This window comes from Podarcis raffonei, chromosome 18, assembly GCF_027172205.1.
Source record: "Podarcis raffonei isolate rPodRaf1 chromosome 18, rPodRaf1.pri, whole genome shotgun sequence".
Classification (NCBI taxonomy): Eukaryota; Metazoa; Chordata; class Lepidosauria; order Squamata; family Lacertidae; genus Podarcis; species Podarcis raffonei.
In genome coordinates this window covers 4,853,134-4,872,603 of record NC_070619.1, presented here as the reverse complement: position 1 = coordinate 4,872,603, position 19,470 = coordinate 4,853,134, and the positions used below count along the sequence as shown (strand labels likewise).

Here is a 19,470-nt window from a genome sequence, read left to right as displayed (position 1 = left end):
AACAGATGTTCTGTTGCTGACCTACGGCGGTCCTCAGCCCCCCTTCCTATTGCTGAACACCTGCTCAAAAGGGGTTTTGGAGGGTTCGCTGCAACTCAGCAAGCAATTCCTTCCAGGTCTGATATGCAAAGGAAGTTCAAGTCCCCCAGTTGTCAAAGAGCTGCAGGGCTCACGGCGTAAAGATTTGCTGGAAGAAGAAGGGAGTCTTTAACATAAGGCAGCTCACTTCACACTGGGGTTACGGTCCTAATTTTGCATGGCAATTTGGCATTTTCTTCCTTCTTTCCCCCCAAAGTTGTTCAAACATGGGGAGAACAGCCTACCCTGTTTCAACAGGGGGAGGGAAATCAGGCGGGTCTTCCTGGAGCAACAGAAGGGCTATAGCCAACTAAGCTCTACTCGCGAGTAGACCCACCGAAATGAACAGGCCTAAGTCAATTGCATCCATTAATTTCAATGGGTCACCTCTGACTTACGCTGGAGAGGTCTACTCTGAAAATGAGTACAAACACACAGCGTGTGATGAATCTCTGGATCCATCGTTCTGATTTTGCTCTCCTCCTAAATTTATGCCCCAAATCTCCCAGCTCAGGTGGGAATACAGCTGTTGGGTTGCTGGAATAACCATTGGAACCAGGGCTTCAATGAATACTGAGGTTAGGTAAAACTAAATGGAAAGTTGGCTGTGCATCCACTGGGCTTAGTTATAAAGCTGCTTTCGAGATACATTGAGAGTTGAGTTCTGAATTCGGAGACGATATTTTCATCTTCTCTCCCCTCCACCCCCAAATTCTGGCACTGCTCCAGCTTGTGATCTTAACTGCCCCGTTCTTCCCCTTGAGTTGTAGGGTTGGTTTCCCCACCCCAATACAAAAATAAATAAAACAACGCTTCCATTCATTCGGATGAGACATTTTTTTGGTACTGCAAAACTGCAGTGCTCTAGATCGGGACCACGGCGGGGCGGAGGGAGAGGGGCAAAGTTTTCCCACAAATCGGGGTTGCAGTCCAAATGGAGGTCTCTTAAATTAGCCAAGGGGGGGGGGGTGTACCTGTAACTAAGCACAGTCATACCTCAGTTTACAGACGCTTCAGGTTGCGTTTTTTCGGGTTATGGACCGCCAAAACCCAGAAGTACTGGAATGCGTCACTTCCGGGTTTTGGCAGTCGCACATGTGCAGAAGCGCTAAATTGCACTTTGCGCATGCGCAGAAGCACAGAACCGCAACCTGCGCGTGTGCAGACGTGCCGCTGCGGGTTGCAAATGTGCATCCCGCATGGATCATGTTCGCAACCCAAACGTCCACTGTACGCTGTTAAGGTCACAAGCAGCCTAGGCTAGCTGTCTTTTATCCTCCAAAACCAACTCTAGATAGAGGCCACAGGGTTCCTCTTGTAACTGCGAGGTTTGGGGAGGTGCACTTGGGGCCTCATCTCTCTTCTTCCCCCCCACCCTCGCAAGCGTGCGCAGACCTTCACAGCATAGTGGGCACACCCAGGCCTTAGAGCCTTTTTATTAGAGCACCGCTTTGTGAGTAAAAAAGTCCAAGCAACTTGCTAAACAGCCCATCAGCAACCACTGGATTAATGTTCTTCCAACACACCAGACATTCAGAAGAAAGCTGGGGGTGGGGTGGGGGGGGCGGCACTAAAAAGCAAACGGCAAGCTTGGGGCAGCAACGGAAAATTAGTAACGAAAGCAAGTTGCTGCATTAAAGGGGGGGGGGGACAAATTCTAAAGAAGGGAAATAATGATTGTAACAAAATAATAATAATAATAAAAATAATAATAATCTCTCTAGTTATACAAAAAAAGTATAAATCAAGTACTTCCAGAGTCCTCGTAGCCTGTTTTACCTACCTTCCGCGCATCAGCTAACTTTGTAAGACTTTCTTACGAGAGTGCAAGGGCGCTTGGTGCGGCGGAGGCCAGACCGCACTCCTGGTGGGTTTCTAAGGCATTCCTCCAACGGTCTGCCTCTTTGAAAGAACGAGACACTAACTCACTTGATGCCCCCACCATCTGGGCCGTTCTCAAAGACAGCCCTCGTCCGCACGGGGACGGTGCCGTCACATGGCAGAAGACTCTCCTGTCCTGACCAGGAGATGTCGGGATTCGAACTCAGGGCTTTATCGTCCTGTTCAGAACAGTTTCCGTTTCCTCCTCGGCCTCTTTGTTTTGCACTGCAGCGATAAATGCAGATCTCTGCAGGTTGCCTTTCAGCTAGGTCTACTATTTTCTGTGGCGGGGGCACGGGCAAACGGTTTGGAGAGCTCCAACGCATTATTCTGGAGCGACTCCGAGTTGCGTTTTCCTTTCTACAGGGCAGAACTGCCGTCCTGTTGTCTTTAAACCGAAGCACCTACTGTAAGGGCCCGCACCTCGTCTGGACACGCTCTAATCAGCCAGGACGGGCACGGGTCGAGAGGACAAGCTGTGGGCTTTCCAGCTCGGAGGAGTCTGTCCACATCAGCTGGGGATATCCGGTCAAAGTGGTCCAATACTGGACCTGAGGACAGTCGAGGGGCCTCCAGTTCCTTTATTGTATCCAAATTGGCAGGGAGGTCATGGCGGAGCAACAGGACCTTCTCCGCAAAAAAGCTCGCAAATGCCTCACAGCTGTGTGTCAAATTGTTATTTAAATTTGGCTGTCCTTCGAGGGACACACATTTGGCTGTCCTTCGAGGGACACACATTGGCTGTCCTTCGAGGGACACACATTTCCCCTTAATTTTTGGAGGGGAAAAAGTGCGTCCTATAGAGCAAAAAATACGGTAAATTGCTTAGCTTCGGAATGTGCAGAATAACTCATCCTTAGTGTTTTCCCTGCGCCTTTTCTCATCCCCGGCCCCCAACTCACCCGCCTTTCGCTCTGATTCGGGAGAAGACTTCTTCTCAATGCCTAAAACCGGCTGCCCTCGCATGCCGACTCTGGGTCTTCCATGGGACGGTTCTTCAGCTAAAACTTTCCAGAAACCCACTGCAGAGTCAGACCTGGCCTCACCTACCCAACTTCTTCCCCCCTTTTTTCTGTTTGCATTCTGAGCCAACCCCCCCCCCCGACAGTACCAAAAAAGAGTAAAGTCCAACCCCGGCCCAAGATAATGTTTTATAAAAATAAAAGCAGAGTGCAGAGTTTCTTTGGCTGTACTGCTATTCCAGAGGATGGCCCTGCTCACTCACCCCTCTAAAAGCTCCGAGAGGAAGACACGGTGTGCGTGTGCATGTGTGAACGCCCGTCCTTCCTTAGAGGGGCAGGGAAAGAGGTGAGGAGACAGGGGACCTCTTCCTATCCAAGCAAAGCAGGGGAGGCAGAAGAACCACAGCTCCTACTTGTCTGGACCGCATCGTCTGCGCAGGAGGACCCCTTCAGAGGGGTTTAATGGCCTTTCCATCACAATCCAGCCCAACCTGTGCAAATCCAGGGGTGTCTGTGTGCGTTGCATGAGAGACAGCCATTCCCGACAGAGGACGCAGGAGGCTTTGCAGCGACTGGAGCGAGGTCAGAACTTTCCCTTTGGAGAGAGCTCCGAAAAAAGCCTGCGCCCACCTCCAACTCACTTGTCCTGCGCCTCCTTCCTCCCCCCACCCCCCGTGGGGTTTCCCAAAGGCCGCCACGTGTAGGGGAGCGTGCCTAGAGCTGTGTGGAGCGTGGCCGAGAGAGAGAGGGGTGCCGAACATGCGGGAAAGGTAACAGGTTGGGCTGTATTTGTGAATTTGCTTGAGACCAGCCAGTACTCACCTTCTGCGGCTGCTTTCACGCGGCCTTAAAAGATGACTGTCCAGGCCTCAAGAATTGGGCCCCTTCACTCAGTTGCCATGTACCAAATGCAAAGTGGCTTTACTTCTTCTTGTTGTTTGTTTGTTTTTAACCCTTTAGGTACCATAGACTTTGCATACATCTGTTCGATGTCACTGGCTTATTCTATGCGCAGAAAGGGGTGTGTGTGCAAGCTTGCAACTCTTTTAAGAGTTCTAAATCACAAAGAGAACCTTTTCTTCCCTTAAATGCATTTTCAACAGAGTCAAAAGCTCTGGAGGGGTGGGGCGGGGGGGTCTCTCTTCACCCCGCCCTCAGTGTTTCCCTACAAATCTGTCCCGTGCACTTTGCACGCCCGTGAAAGTCCTATGAATGGGTTAGCGCTTCCCAAAAATACTGAAAAGAAATTGTCGCTGTTATTATTATTATTTCTAAGGGAACCAATCGCCCAGCAAGAGCAAAGCCCAAATCTGTCACTTTTACTGTTGGGTTAGAAATGGCAATATATCCACCAATAATCACTGATCTGGTTTGCTTTTTTAAAAATTATTTTTTAGGTCCCTCCCAGCCAATTTTCTTTTCGTTCCACTAGATTTTCCTCCAGGTGTTCTACAGTCTATTGTCTCTGGTACTTGAAGAGTTAAAGGCAGAATTCTTTTGCAAGATCAAAAAATAATACTTTACCTTTAGTTTAATGGATTTTTTTTTAAACAAAAAACGGGTTTGTGATGCTCGGGAACGCCACCCTGGCGGAGTAGCACGGAAAATGGTGCAGCGGGATGTGCTGGCATGCGGGGGGAGGATGGTTGGGGGGGGGTAGGGAAAGGACATATTGCCCAAACCATGCACGCTTGCGTGTGAAAAGCTGAGACGGAGGAGAATCGCAGGCAGGGGGGCGAGGGAAAGAAAAGAGAAGCATGAAATCAGAGAGAGAGAGAGAGAGAGAATAAGAGAAAGGTGTATCCGTATTGAAGCTGTATCCTGGCTTTTCGTAAGGCCAGAGGCTTTAGCATCAAACCACAATTCTGGGAAGGTTTTGTTGGAAAGGCCTGGCGCTTGGTACAGTGGTTTCCAAATTGGGGGTGGCGTTATCCAGTGGGGTGCTAATTGGCAAGGGGGCAGCAGGAAGGCACTGGAGAATACCAGACTTTGAAAAGCTGGCATCCCTGCATCAAGATATTTGGAGACGACAAAGGGTGAAGGGACCCCTGACAGTTAAGTCCAGTCGAAGACGACTCTGGGGTGCTCATCTCGCTTTACAGGCCGAGGGACCTGGTGTTTGTCCGCAGGCAGTTTTTCTGGGTCATGTGGCCAGCAGGACTAAGCCACTTCTGGCGAAACCAGAGCAGCGCACGGAAACGGCGTTTACCTTCCCGCTGGAGTGGTACCTATTTATCTACTTGCACTTTGACGTGCTTTTGAACTGCTAGGTTGGCAGGAGCAGGGACCGAGCAACGGGAGCTCACCCCGTCATCGCGGGGATTCGAACCGCCGACCTTCTGATCGGCAAGCCCAAGAAGCTCAGTAGTTTAGACCACAGCGCCACCCGCATCTTCAAAGGGCTGTCATATGGAAGATGGAGCAAGCTATAGTTTTCTCCAATGGCTTCAAGTTACAAGAAAGGAGATTTCAGCTAAACATTAGGAAGAACTTTCTGAAGGTAAGAGCTGTTCGACTCCCAGGGGAGGCTGTGGACTCTCCTTCCTCAGAGTTTTTTAAGCAGAGGTTGGATGGCCACCTTCCACGGATGTTTCAGTTGAGATTCCTGCATTGCAGGGGGTTGGACTAGATGACCCGCAGGGTCCCTTCCCCCTCTACAGTTCTACTTTTGCTGAATTAATTGAACAGAATCGTTTCAACTGGATTCCGAATAAATGTGCCTAAATAGCTGCTCCTGGTTTCAATTTTGTCGTGTTTTTATCTCCCTTTGCGGGTCGTGCAAACAGCTTTTCTGAACAATGCTTTCTAATAGGGTAATAATAATAATAATAATAATTTATTATTTATACCCCGCCCATCTGGCTGGGCCTCCCCAGCCACTCTGGGCGGCTTCCATAGAAACCAAAAATACAGTAAAATATCACACGTTAAAAACTTCCCTGAACAGGGCTGCCTTAAGATGTCTTCTGAATGTCAGGTAGTTGTTTATCGCTTTGACATCTGGTGGGAGGGCGTTCCACAGGGAGGGTGCCACCACCGAGAAGGCCCTCTGCCTGGTTCCCTGTAGCTTTGCTTCTCGCAATGAGGGAACCGCCAGAAGGCCCTCGGCGCTGGACCTCAGCGCCCGGGCAGAATAATGGGGGTGGAGACGCTCCTTCAAGTATACTGGACCGAGGCCGTTTAGGGCTTTAAAGGTCAGCACCAACACTTTGAATTGTGCTTGGAAACGTACTGGGAGCCAATGTAGGTCTTTCAAGACCGGTGTTATATGGTCTCGGCGGCCGCCCCCAGTCACCAGTCTAGCGGGGAGCTGGGGATGAATTAGGAACAAATTCAGTTATTGCTGTTCTGCCAGTGGAGCAGTGGCTGAACTACGAAGGAAGACAGGGGCTGCATGCAAGGACATTTCACAGAATTGTAGAATTGGATGGGGGGACCCTGGGGTCATCCAGTCTAACCCCCATCCAGTCTTTGGGGGACGCCATGCACTTTATACATAAGGTGGGGAGACAGGTTTGGTATTTCCCCCCTCTAGCACCAGGGCTGGCATTGCTAGCACCTGCCCAAGCTTCTGGACCTGGGAGCTTCCTCAAGCAGGGCAGGTGGTATGTGGTCTGGGACTGGTTCCCATCATCCCCAGCCACACTGGGTAGGGTTGATGGGAAACCGAGTCCAACAACATCTGGAGGGCACCACGTTGGGGAAGACTAACCTTGGCGAACCTTGCTAAAAAGGAACCACCAGGAAAATGCAATGCACCTTGCTGTGAGCGTCGGGTGACGACACTGGCACTGGCCAATAGGCTGAAAAGCAATCAGTAGCAGCGAATGAATTTGCTTTTGCTTGGGTTAGCCTGAATGACAGAATACCACAGTGTCCTTATTTTCGGAGCTAACTGTCTGCACACCAAGGAAGGAAAAAACAAAGAGTTGCAGTTCATGTTACTAATTCTCAAGAGTAGACACTGAATCCAATGTTAGCCATGCTCAGAGTAGATCCCATTAATATTCATAGGTCCATCAATGGACCTAAGGTATGATATTCATACCGTAGGTTCATTAATATCAACACTGTCTAAAAAGAACAAGTTGACGGATAGCTCAGTCAGCAGAGCATAATCTCAGGGTCGTGGGTTCAAGTACCACACTGGGCACTGCAGCGGGTTGGACTAGATGACTCTTGGGGTCGCTCCCAACTCTACAATTCTGTGATTCTATGACACTCTTAATTTAACTTAGGCTGCATTCACAGTGCACATTTAAAGCAGTCTAATTCCATTTTAGGATTGCCAATTTAAACAGCCATGGATTCCCCCAAATAATCCCGGGAGAGCTGTACAGGTTACATAAACCTCAGAATGCGTGCGTGGCAAACCCGGAAGTATTTTACCGGGTTTCACCGCGCGCGCATGCGCAGAGGCAGTAGACCGCGCATGCGCAGAAGCGGTCCTCAGGTTGCAGAAACCTCGGGTTCCGACCGGACCTCTGGAACGGATCCTGTCCACAACCGGAGGTACCACTTTAGTTTGTTAAGGGTCCCGAGAGTGGTTAGGGGGCCTCCTCTTCTCCTTGTGAAGCTGCTGTTCCCATAGTTCCCTGCGAAGAGGCATTGGCTTTTAAACCATTCTGGGAATTGTAGCTCTGTGCGGGGAATAGGGAGGTCTCTTGACAACTCTCCGCACCCTTAGCAAACTACAACTCCCAGGATTCTTTGGGGGGAAGAAGCCATGCTTTTCTGAAGCGGTATCGCAGCGCCTTCGACGTAGGACGTGAACTTTCTCAGGGAGGGAGGATCTGAGCACTACGGAGGACAGCCCCTGCGGATACGCCCAGAAAAGAGAAAGGAAGGGAGAAATAAAATCTACTGCAGATTGAGCAACGCTCTGCTTCCCCATGCGTTTGAACAGGCATGCCAGCTAGAGAAGAAAGAGAAGGAGGAAAGGGTCTCGCCATGATGTTAAGGCTGCGGGGAGGGAGCTGTATGGAGTTGGGGGGGACGACTGCATGGGGTGGGTAAAGGAGAGACACAAAAAGCCTGTCCCAAGCTGGGAGGTCTGAGCGCCGAAGGATGCCGCCGGGATCAGGGAAGAATTGAACTTGTTCCTCCAACAGCCAGCCAGGAAACAAAAAGAATTGGTTTCACCACGTTACAAGACCACGTTACAAAGCCCCGCTCCTCTTCTTATCCCCACCCCAACCCAAAACCAGGTCTTCAAGCCAGGAAGCAAATCCTCTCTGAACTAATTAATGAGAGAAAAGAAGGAAGGAAGGAAAGAGAGAGAGAGAAAGAGAGAGAAAGAAAGAAAGGGAAAGAGAGAGAGAGAAAGAGAAATGGTGATATCCCTGCACCCCATCACGAAAACCTATGTGCTTTTCACACACAAAATAACCAAAATGTGGTGAGAGGGTCTGTCCAAGCGGACATGCAAGGGAACTTGAAGCAAGCCCAGAACCATCGCCAACTTCTCCGCTGGTTCCTGAGCTCCTAAAGGATTTCCAGGGACGCCTCTCCTAAGGTGTGATGGGGAGGTGTCCTCCTCTTTCAAGGAGGCAAGCACTGAGTCGAAAGGTTAACCGCGGTCCCACACTGCTTCTTCTACTGATGCTTGTTTCATTTTTCAAAACCAAACCAAACCAACAAACAACAGCACTACAGGACAAAGACCCATTTTCGGGTCATCTCCGACAGTCGACACATTTCCTCCGTTAGCAGCGAAACAGCATGCCTGCGGAAAACCACCAAAGAGGACCTCTTTTCCCGCGCCCTTTGTTTCGCATGGGACAGATATGAGAACCAAACATTTAACAGGGAGGCAACAGAACCACCACCACCACCAGTGCCACGAGCACGCGAGGCCTCTGAAAAACTTTGGTTGAGATTATCTGAATGGCTGTTGTCCTCATAGGACCTGCTGCTGTGGGACAGATATATAACTGTGGAGGATGCAAAAATATAAATGGTGTGTGTGTGAGGGGGGGGGGAGAGGGATTTTGCAAGGTTTTACCATAGATCAGATGACTCCAAGCAAGACATCTTCTAAATTCATCCATCTATCTATCTATCTACCTACCTACCTACCTACCTACCTACCTACCTACCTACATACCTACCTATCTATCATCTCTATCTATCTTTTTTTTAAAGAGATATTTATTAAAATTTTCAAAAAAATAAAAACAAAACATAAAGAAAAAAAAAACAATTAGACACACATACAATTTACATTTCTTACTGTCAATGACCAATTTCCTTGACTTCCCCACACCTCCCCTTCTTGTATTCCAGTTCCAATTTTTAGCTCAGCAAGTTCTTGTCCCCAAACTTTGCCTTATTTTCTCTAAATCATTTTAGTTAACCAATTTTAACTTATAAACCTCAATCTTTATACATCAATACTTATTCTTCAAAATCTTTTTCTAGGTTCACCCCATCAATTTAATTAACCAATTTTAACTTATAAACCTCAATCTTTATACGTCAATACTTATTCTTAAAAGTCTTTTTCTAAGGTCGGCCCCAATTCCCTTCCCCGAAATCCCCATTTTTATGTTAGTGGCAAAACCAAATTAATTAAAGCAGAATATAGTTATACACCCTTTGGATTCCCAAAGCCCTACCACCCCCTTTCCCGGTTTCGAACCCCAACAAAAAGTCCATCAGTCCATCTGCAGTCAGCCTGGCGACCTCACGTCTGAGGCTCTCAATTCTCTCTCAATTCCTCTCTGCCGGTTTTTTTGATAGTCCTTTATCTCTATCTATCTATCTATCTATCTATCTATCTATCATCTATCTATGAATCCCTCTAACCATCCATCCATCCTTAACTACTGCGTATTTTCAGTTTTGCTAAAATGCAACTTAACTAGATCCCCCCGTAGATTTTCAATTAACTACCATCGACTGGACCCAAGCACCATTCTTCCACAACGTTTACACCTTTTACTATAGCCTTGTTGTATTTCTAAGACGTGGGTTTTATACGCAAAAGAAAGGGAGGAAAACCAAAGCAGAAATGAACTTTCTTTCCTGTTGTTTGCCAGCAAACTTCACGGTTTCTGGGGAGAGGCAACAACCACTATTCGTTATCATCTGAGCACTGTTTTGGCTGAAGAGCTTTTACACCATTACTCAGGGCACGTCTGCACCTCAGCTTAATGTGCATTAGGGTACCCTTTGTGCACCCATCAATCCCACCCCCATTCGTACAACATTCATCGGAAAGAGCTGTCGCCCCAAACCTTCTCCCTGCTAAAATCTAGCGCTTCCTAATTCTCAGAAAATCCAAAAGGGACATCTGCTCAGCTTTAAAAGAGCGTCTGTTGGCTTTCTGCAGACAACTTTCTCCAATTTTTCCTAGCATGTAGGTGCTTTTGATGCGGAGCAGCTTCTATAGGTTTGTTGGGAACAGCAGAGAGCAGGAGAATGGAGATGGAAACTCCAGGTGAAAATCATATCTGGATACAAGCAGCTCAGGTATATGCAAAAGGTAAAGGACCCCTGGACGGTTAGGTCCAGTCCAAGGTGACTATGGGGTTGTGGCGCTCATCTCGCTTTCAGCCTGAGGGAGCCGGCGTTTGTCCACAGACAGCTTTCTGGGTCATGTGGCCAGAAGCACTAAACTGCTTCTGGCGCAACAGAACGCCGTGATGAAAACCAGAGCGCATGGAAACATCGTTTACCTTCCTGCTGCAGTGGTACCTATTTATCTACTTGCACTGGCGTGCTTTCGAACTGCTAGGTTGGCAGGAGCTGGGACAGAGAAACGGGAGCTCACCCCGTCGCGGGGATTCGAACTGCCAACCTTCTGATCGGCAAGCCCAAGAGGCTCAGTGGTTTAGACCACAATGCTACCTGCATCCCTAGCTCAGGTATAACTGCCAGGGGAAAAATTGGCTCACATAAAATGCTGAGAATAAACTATACCTTCGCTGGAGACAAGTCCAGCTAAGTCCTATAAACCTGTTTCATCATATGTGAGGGAACGTTCCCTCAAAGTTATTTATCAACTTATTAAATTTATAGACCACCTTTCATCCTCAGACTGCAGAGTGTTTTACTGTATAAAAACACAAAAAACAGCATAATGACAAATGAAGCAACAACCCATATAAGGTCATTGATGGTTTAATTAGTCAAGGGCCTGTTTTTGGTTGGCGCCTAAAGATATGTTGTGAAGGCGCCCGGTGAGCCTCCCTGGGGACAGCATTTCACAAAACGGGAGCCACCGCAGAAAAGGCCCTGTTCTGCATAGATGTGCAGGTACCTCTGATCACATCGCAATCAACACAGGATTGCTGGAATGGTAGTGAACTCTTGAGGGACATTCTATTATCTTTGGTGGGAATGCCCTCCGGTTTCATTATTCTGGTCCCAAGTACTCAAATAAATTTCTGAAATAATAAAATTATTAGTCTCATTACTGAGTACGTGGACGGACGACATGAAAGCTTGTTGCTCTGAAGGACTTTTGACGTGGGTGCTCACTGGAGCCAGGAGTTCGATTGTCCAGCAGTGGTAAACTTTGAAAAATCTGCATAGGACTGTGTTGACTTTGGCTATTACGGGGGGGAAGAAAATCAAACATAAACTGCATGTATCCAGGGGCGTGGAGCATCCAGGACATTTTTGTGTCCTCTGGTGGGACTTTATTTTCTACGCTTTGGACTTTGATGCTCAGCATTCACCATCTATGCCACCTGAGTAAATATGGATGTTTGGATCTGTACTGGTGCATCACTCGTTCTGTCTCTTACTATTTATTGCTTGCTTGCTTTGTATGACATAATTGTCAGTTTGCATTTCATAGCACAGGAAGTATTGAGCTGATGTGTAGAGATCTTTCCTATTCTACTTAATTCAAGAGGGTTCTGGAAGCTTCTCTGTGTGAAAGAAACAGGCAGAAGGTTCCTGATGTTTGGGTTATTCCTTCCGAGAAGCCGAGTGCCGCTGGCTTAAACTGGTTCTGTTATCTCTTTCTGTCAAGGTCATGATGACTATAAAAGTAAGGTCAGAAGGTTTCACTTTCTCTTTCTATCTCGCTTCCTTCTGGTGTGGTGTTTCGTATAGAGCAGGCATGGCCAAACTTGGCCCTCCAGCTGTTTTCGGACTACAATTCCCATCATCCCTGACCACTGGTCCTGTTAGCTAGGGATGATGGGAGTTGTAGTCCCAAAAAAGCTGGAGGGCCACATTTGGCTATGCCTGGTATAGAGTGTTAAGATTTAGACTTATTATAAGTTATTGTAAGTTAAGTGTGTTGCAACTGGTTTTCTTATGGACAGTGCCAATACTGACTCTATTGGATTTGTGACCATTATGACCATTTGCCTTTAGTAAAGCACTGCTGGATGAAATATTATTTGCCTCTGGTCTATTTTTGGGGAATCCTGCAACATGTTTAAGTTGTTACTCTGCTAACTATACATTGGAATCTGCTCTGGATCAACACTGAGTAGAATTCAATGGCAGTAATACCCTGCTACCACATTTCTGGCTTGTTAGTAGCGTTAATAAAGGTTAAAAGGGGGGAGGGGAAGGAAAGAGAAAGCCCTGCTTCCCGCCCAAACACAAAACGAGCTGGATTTTCACTCAAAGAGCACAGAGATACCGTATTTTTCGCTCTGTAGGATGCACTTTTTCTCCTCCAAAAATTAAGGGGAAATGTGTGTGCGTCCTATGGAGCGAATGCAGGCTCCTTGGCTTCAGCGATAGCAATGTGAAGCCTCCAAAGCGCAGAGAGAGCGCTCCTTCCGCGCTCCGGAGGCTTCGTGTTGCTCTCGCTGAAGCCTGGAGAGCGAGAGGGGTCGGTGTGCACCGACCCCTCTCGCTATCCGGGCTTCAAAGATAGCCGCCTGAAGCCTCCAGAGCGCAGTGCGAGTTCCTGCTGTGTTCCGGAGGCTTCAGGTTCCTTTTGCTGAAGCCAGGAGAGTCTTGCTCTCCCGGCTTCAGCAAAAGGAACCCGGAGCCTGCGGAGCACAGCGGGAACTCGCGCTGCGCTCTGGAGGCTTCAGGGATCTTTGAGGCTGGGGGGGGGGGAAGCAGCGCTTCCCCCCACCGCCAGCCCCACAAGTTCGGGGGGCAGCACAGTTGAACGCACCTTGTTTTAGAGGGGGAGAACAAGAAAAAAATATCCTCTTTGCGCAGCGCCCCTTCAGCGAAGCGGGAAGAGAAATGGAAGGGGCTCCGTTTGTCCTGCCGCTTCGCTGAAGGGGCGCTGAGCAGAGAGGGGGAGAATATCTTTTTTCTTGCTCACCCCCTCTAAAATAAGGTGCGTCCTATTGTCCGGTGCGTCCTATAGAGCGAAAAATACGGTAATTTTGCATCCTCCACAGGCATAACCCATGTGAGAACAGCATCTACGATTCCGGTTTCACGCTGTGCAGAAGCCACAATGCGCGAGGGCAAGGGTAGAGTCGAGGTGTGGAAGTCAGTGAGAAAACAGAAATGAAGAGTCGTCCAAAACAAGCCAAGAAAGAGACCACTGAGCCAACAGGAAGCGTGGGGAGAAAAATCGACTCTACAAGGCTGTTAGAGGGAGGCAGAGTTACCTAGTGGTGACATAAGGCAGGATTCCTTGAGAGGAGGAGAACTGCTTTCCGCTCCAACCCAAAGGAACCCCACGCCGTTCACGGCTACTCTGAAGCCCTGGCCAAGTTTTTTGTGGGTTGTTTTTTTTATTAAGAAACCGGCAAAGATAAGAGAAGACAGGGAGACATAGAGAACAGCCTGCCACAGCCAATCATGCGGTTGGAAAAATAGAAAATAAAAAGTGAGAGACAGAGAGAGAGAGAGAAAGAAAGAAAGGAGGGTTTGTGTGTGTTATGTTTGTGCCTGTGTGTGTGAAAACCACCTCGTCCGTTTCTTAAAAAATAATAAAAGCAAAGATCCGTGAGAAGCCCAGGTTGCGGTGCTGCCAGCCAGGGATCGTGGCCCTCCCTGGTGGTTGTGGGAGAGAGGTGGGTGGAGGGGAAGGGGAAACAACAGCGAAGGGAGACAATCCATTAAACTAAAACCACCACCAGATTGCATCCTGGTGTCACCATTAATCCCAGCGCCCTCCGCCACTCAGGGGTTAGGGTGGCCAAAAGGCTGCCGTTGTCCTAAAGGCTAGAAAGCGTCATGGATCATGGGCAAGGGGTCGGGCCGGCGGGGCAGCGGGGTTCGAGAAAGGAGCGCTGGCTCCCAGCCATTTTCCTTCCCCTTCATCAGTGCTCTGTTGCTTCCTTCTGCACAACAAGCCCCGTGTGGCTGTCAATGTGCTCCTCTCAGTGGCTGCGTTCCCTAGGGGCCAATTCCCCACGTTGTGTTTGAGCTTCGGCACGGCGTAAAAGCCACACCCAGCGCTACAGCTGAACAGAGGTTTCGCGCTCAGTTTCCGTATAACCGGCGAACTCTTCTCCTTTCCTGCGAGCGAGCGAACGAATGCGCTCTTCATCCGGCTACGGACGGCTTTTACGCTGTGCGAGAGCTCAAGATACGAACTTGGCAGCTAGGCGGAAGCCACAGAAATGGAACAAACCGCAGTGGGAACGCAGCCGAAGAGGGGGGTGGGTCGGCCTGCGCCACAGATGCTTTGAGTTCGAAACACACCTGGAAGGCGCCGGGTTGGCAAAAGCGCGGGTGCGGGGACATTCTCGCCAAACAGGCACAAGGCACCCGATATGGGACAACAGCAACTCTTACACCCAACCTCTCGTGGGCCACTAAGAGGCCATGCATCCATTCATCCCAAGCCATCCACCCTGCCCATCAGCTACAGGTGGCTCTCTTGCCACTTAAAAGTTTGGCAATGAACTGCAATTTGAAAAAAATGGCTCAGAACCTAAAGGAAGCAGGCAGCTGACCTCCGGTTTGGGGACAAACAGAAGAAGTGCAATGTTCCCTTGGTGCAGAGGGAGGGGGGAGACAGGTATCATCAGTTCCTTCAAGAGGCACCTGTGCATAGCTGTCAACTTACAGATTTGGAAATAAGGGATCAGCAGCCAAAATAAGGGATTTTCCAAGCACAGGTATGTTCAACTTCTGAGCCCCTCCGAGCCAAAGGCAGAAAGCCCAGCCAGCAGCCAAACGAAGCCCCAAGTGGTGGTTCCCACAGCGCAGCAACCCGGCAAAGGGGATGCAGCAAGGAAAACCACCGTCACCTCTCTGCTGGGAAGCGCTGAGCAAAGGCGAGTCCCCCGGCAACACGGCCGATTTGATCGGCACAAGGCATGCAAGCTCCACCCCCCCAGTCGTTCTTAGACTGCTTATTGGGTGAGCAACGCAGCCAAGCAACACAGTTGGAGCCTCCCTCCTCCCTGGCCGGCAGGGAGGGAGGGAGAGGAGCTGCTTCCTTTGAAGCCCAGGAAATTTAAGGGACATCATCAATAAGGGGAAACGGCGCTGGGATAAGGGACTTTCCCGCCAAATAAGGGACAGTTGACAGCTATGCACCTGTGCAAACAAGGGTTTAAATGCAGACACCTGTGCGGACAGAGGGACCAGGACGGGCTGCCCACCTGCCTACACTTCCACACAACACGCATGATCACCAGCTGGTTTGGACCGAACGGAGCCCAGAGAGCAAAACAGACCCTTGGATTAAGTGCCAGGGGATGAGACCAGGTAAAAGGACCGAATCAAGGCGCGCAGCTTCCCGTGCCCGCCCTCCGGCGCCCCCTTCCCCCGCTCACCATCCCGTGACCACCATCCGCACCTCCTCCCAGACAAGGGATTCCCCCCCCCCACTGGCGGAGAATTTTGGGGAAAGGAAAAAAAGACACCTACTAGCCTGCAGGGTTCGCTCCCTGACCTCCGGGGTTTCGGCCCCAATGCCCAAGGCCGAGCGAGCAGCCAGTTTGAAGACATACTCTGTGTTGGGCTTCAGGTCTCTCACGGTGAACGAGGTCACAGGGTCAAAGGTCCTCGTCTGCAGAAGGGGGGCAGCGGGGAGATGATTGGGGGGGGGAGACGGGGAGACAAACCAAAGTGCAAAAAGTGTGAACAGGAACAAGAGGCACACCCCTTTCCATGCAACGAACACTCAGTTCTTGCGAACGCGCCGTTTGTGTTGCTCCTGAACTACAACTCCCATGAGCCTCAGCAGCATGGAATGGGGTCAGCCCTGGAAAGGGGGTCAGCTCTTCTTCCGCAGAGGTTTTTAAGCAGAGGTTCGGTGGCCACCAGCCTGGGATTCTTTAGCTGTGGCTCCTGCATTGCCGGGGGTTGGACTAGATGACCCTTGGGGTCCCATTCAAACCGTACAATTACCGTATTTTTTGCACCATAACACTCACTTTTTTCCTCCTAGAAAGTAAGGGGAAATGTCTGTGCGTGTTATGGAGGGAATGCCTACGGATGGCGGGGGGATCTGCTGCAGTCGTGAACAGAGGTTCCATGGTTCCCCTTCCTTCCCTCCTCCGTGGCTCGCTTTGAAACAGCAAAGCGGGAGAAGAGCCGCTGAGTGGGGAGGAGAGAGGGACAGAGAGCCTGCTTGCTTTAAAGGAGCAAAGCGGGAGAGGAGAGGAGCCTTCTCCCCTTATACCCCTCTTCTGCATTATTAGCAGCATCCTTCTCCACACACCCCATGCGTGCTCCTTGTCCCTTGAGTGCTTTTCCTTCCCTCCCCACTTAAAACGTGGTTACAAAGCACGGATCCACATGGATCCTCAGGATTTTTGCACTGGGTCACCCCAAATTCACCATCAGATCACATAGCATGTCCATGGCTACATCTTGCACCAAAAAAATCACGCACCCACTGTTGCCTGGAGCCACAGTGGTGCAAAAATGTGGTTACAAAGCATGGATCCACATGGATCCTCAGGATTTTTGCATTGGGCTACTCCAAACTCACTGTCAGATCACATGTCTGTGGCCACAGCATGAACCACAAAAATCATACATCCACTTTTTCGTTTAGAATCCCCCCCCTTGTTTTCCTCCTCTAAAAACTACGTGCGTGTTATGGTCGGGTGCGTGTTATAGAGCGAAAAATACGGTAAATGATTTCATGAGAAGCATGGCCGATGGTGATGGGAGTTGCAATTCAGCAGCATCTGGAACTAGCAGAGGGGGGTGCGGGGGCGGTCTGAGGGGGAACTACACTTAAAAACAACAACTATATTAAACATTTTTGAATATACCAATGAAACAAACAGGATACAGTGGTACCTCGGGTTAAGTATTTAATTCGTTCCAGAGGTCCGTTCTTAACCTGAAACTGTTCTTAACCTGAAGCACCACTTTAGCTAATGGGGCCTCCTGCTGCTGCCACGCTGCCGGAGCACGATTTCTGTTCTCATCCTGAAGCAAAGTTCTTAACCTGAAGCACTATTTCTGGGTTAGCGGAGTCTGTAACCTGAAGTGTCTGTAACCTGAAGCGTATGTAACCCGAGGTACCACTGTAGATGCAAGGAGGCAGCTTAGGACAGCTCGATAACAACACACAGAGATTATCTTAATACTCCCTTTCTCTTTTACATTTTTTACAGGTTTTTGAGACGGAGCGATTCATATATTATGGGCCTTCTTGAGTTATTAGTTTTTACTGGATTTACACCCGCCCTTTCTCTCTAAGGAGCTCAAAGCAGCATTCACGGGGTGACCCCCTGGTCTTCATTTAATCCGCACAGCAACAACCCTGTGAGGTAGGTCAGGCTGAGAGCTGTGATTGGCCCACGGTCACACCTGGCGTGCTTCATGGCTCAGCGGAGATTCGAACCCAGCTCTTCCAGGTCCTAGATCAGCGCTCTAACACTACACCTCTCAGCATGGCTGGGGAGCAGGCACCATCTTTTTACACCAGCAGGGTCAACAAACGCTTTCCGCGCATTCCCAAATGCCCTTTTATCTTCTGCACGTGGCTTCTGGGCTCATTTCTCCAAAGGAGCACTTTGCCAAACTTTTTGATGTCGCCGGTCGATATTTACGCTCTTCCAGTTATGAGCTGCAACTGCTCCGGCAGCCGAGAGTAAACGACTCTGCCGCCTTTATGATTAAGATCTGGATTTCTATCCAAAAACCCTTTTCAGCCGAACCGATGTCGCGGAGAGGGGCACGTATTATTTTATTTGCTTACCATCCTCAGGTAAGCAAGAGGTATTATCTACATTCAAGGGCACATCCTGGTCAGGTAAAACAACAACAACAATTTAATTATTTGTACCCCGCCCTTCTGAATGGGTTGCCCCAGCCACTCTGGGCAGCTTCCAACAGATATAAAAGCATAAAAAAAATCAAAACATTACAAATCCCCTCTATACAAGATTGGATCCAAAAGCTGATGGAATATGCCAAATTAGACGGTCTGTCAGAAAAAATAAAGAATAAATCAAACCAGGAATTTGTTTCAAAATGGGAGGTTTTCAAAGAATATTTGAAAAAATAAATATAGTAGTTTCAATTCTGTTGCAGCATTCGAGGAGCTTCAGTAATAGTTGCAAGGTAGATATAAGAAATTAGACATATTAAGAAAAAGTTTAATTATGATAAAAGTGTGTATTGGCAATAAGTAACATGAAATCGAAATACGGAATAGAGGGGGGTTGGGTCTTTAGTGTTAAGACCAATATATGTTTTATTGTTTGTTAAGAAAATTATGTGTCTATGGTTATTCCTGTGTGTAATTTGGTATTTGTGTTTTTTCTTTTTGTATCTATCTATCATCTATCTATCTATCTATCTATCTATCTATCATCTAATCAAAACATTACAAATTTCCTGCAGTGAAGGGTGTGGCTCAGAGAGGGGAATGGTCTGGTCCGGGTACCAAAGGCCAAACAGGGACTCCCTTGCCAGAATTAAGCTTCCTCGCTATTACTCCAGGAAGCCCCTGAATTAAACACGATAAAACGCAATCAATAAACAACTTAAAAACTATTGATGTGGAAGCGGTGCCAGCACAACGTTTAGTGCAAGCCGGCATAAAGTCATACGAAGTAGGATGAAATCGATATAGAAAATCGTTTTGAGACCCAGGAAGTGGGGCTCAGGAAGCGTGATTGTTCTAAGAAATAAAAAGAATGTGTTTTTTGTTTTGGAAAAGGGCTTTGGAGGACGGGGAGTTCTGCTCTTTGCCCTGAATGGGTCCTAACACAAGTGCCAGGCGAGTCTCTCTGAAGAGAGCATTCCGTCACCAGGGGAGCCACCACAAAGAAGCCCTCGCGAAAAAAGCACTTACCTCGGGTTTTGCCTGTGTGGCGTCTTTGAAAACCAGCTCATACTTCAATATGATGTCCTGGCGGGGAGGACTCCAGGTCAGCAAAATACTGCTGTCGCTCTTGGCTTCTGCACGGAAGTTCATGGGTTGCCCGGGAACTGATGAGAGCAGGAAAAACAAAAAGACCCAGACGTTGTTGTAAGAACGTAAGACGAGACCTGCTGGATCAGGGCCCAGCACCCTGCTTTCACGGAGGGAGGAAGGAAGGGGGAGAGATTGGACAAACAAGAAAGCATTCTCCCCCCTCCTTGCTTGTTTTTTTTGCAATCTGTCTTCCTGTGTGTGTCCCCCACCTCCCCACCATTTATATAAATTACACTGGACGCTCGGGTTTGCGAACGTGATCCGTGA

At 48.8% G+C, this 19,470-nt stretch overlaps 1 protein-coding gene across 7 annotated transcripts in view; it reads right to left on the bottom strand.

Annotated features, from left to right (window-relative positions):
- The window catches only part of PTPRS (protein tyrosine phosphatase receptor type S), a 322,165-nt gene that overhangs the window by 79,539 nt on the left and 223,156 nt on the right, over nucleotides 1-19,470 (bottom strand). For all 7 annotated transcript variants that reach the window (XM_053372614.1, XM_053372613.1, XM_053372616.1 and 4 more), the window contains exons 9-10: nucleotides 19,081-19,217; nucleotides 15,687-15,828 (exon numbers count right to left, since the gene is read on the bottom strand). In XM_053372614.1, coding sequence (XP_053228589.1) covers nucleotides 15,687-15,828; nucleotides 19,081-19,217 — 279 coding nt within the window. The remainder of the gene's footprint in view (nucleotides 1-15,686; nucleotides 15,829-19,080; nucleotides 19,218-19,470) is intronic.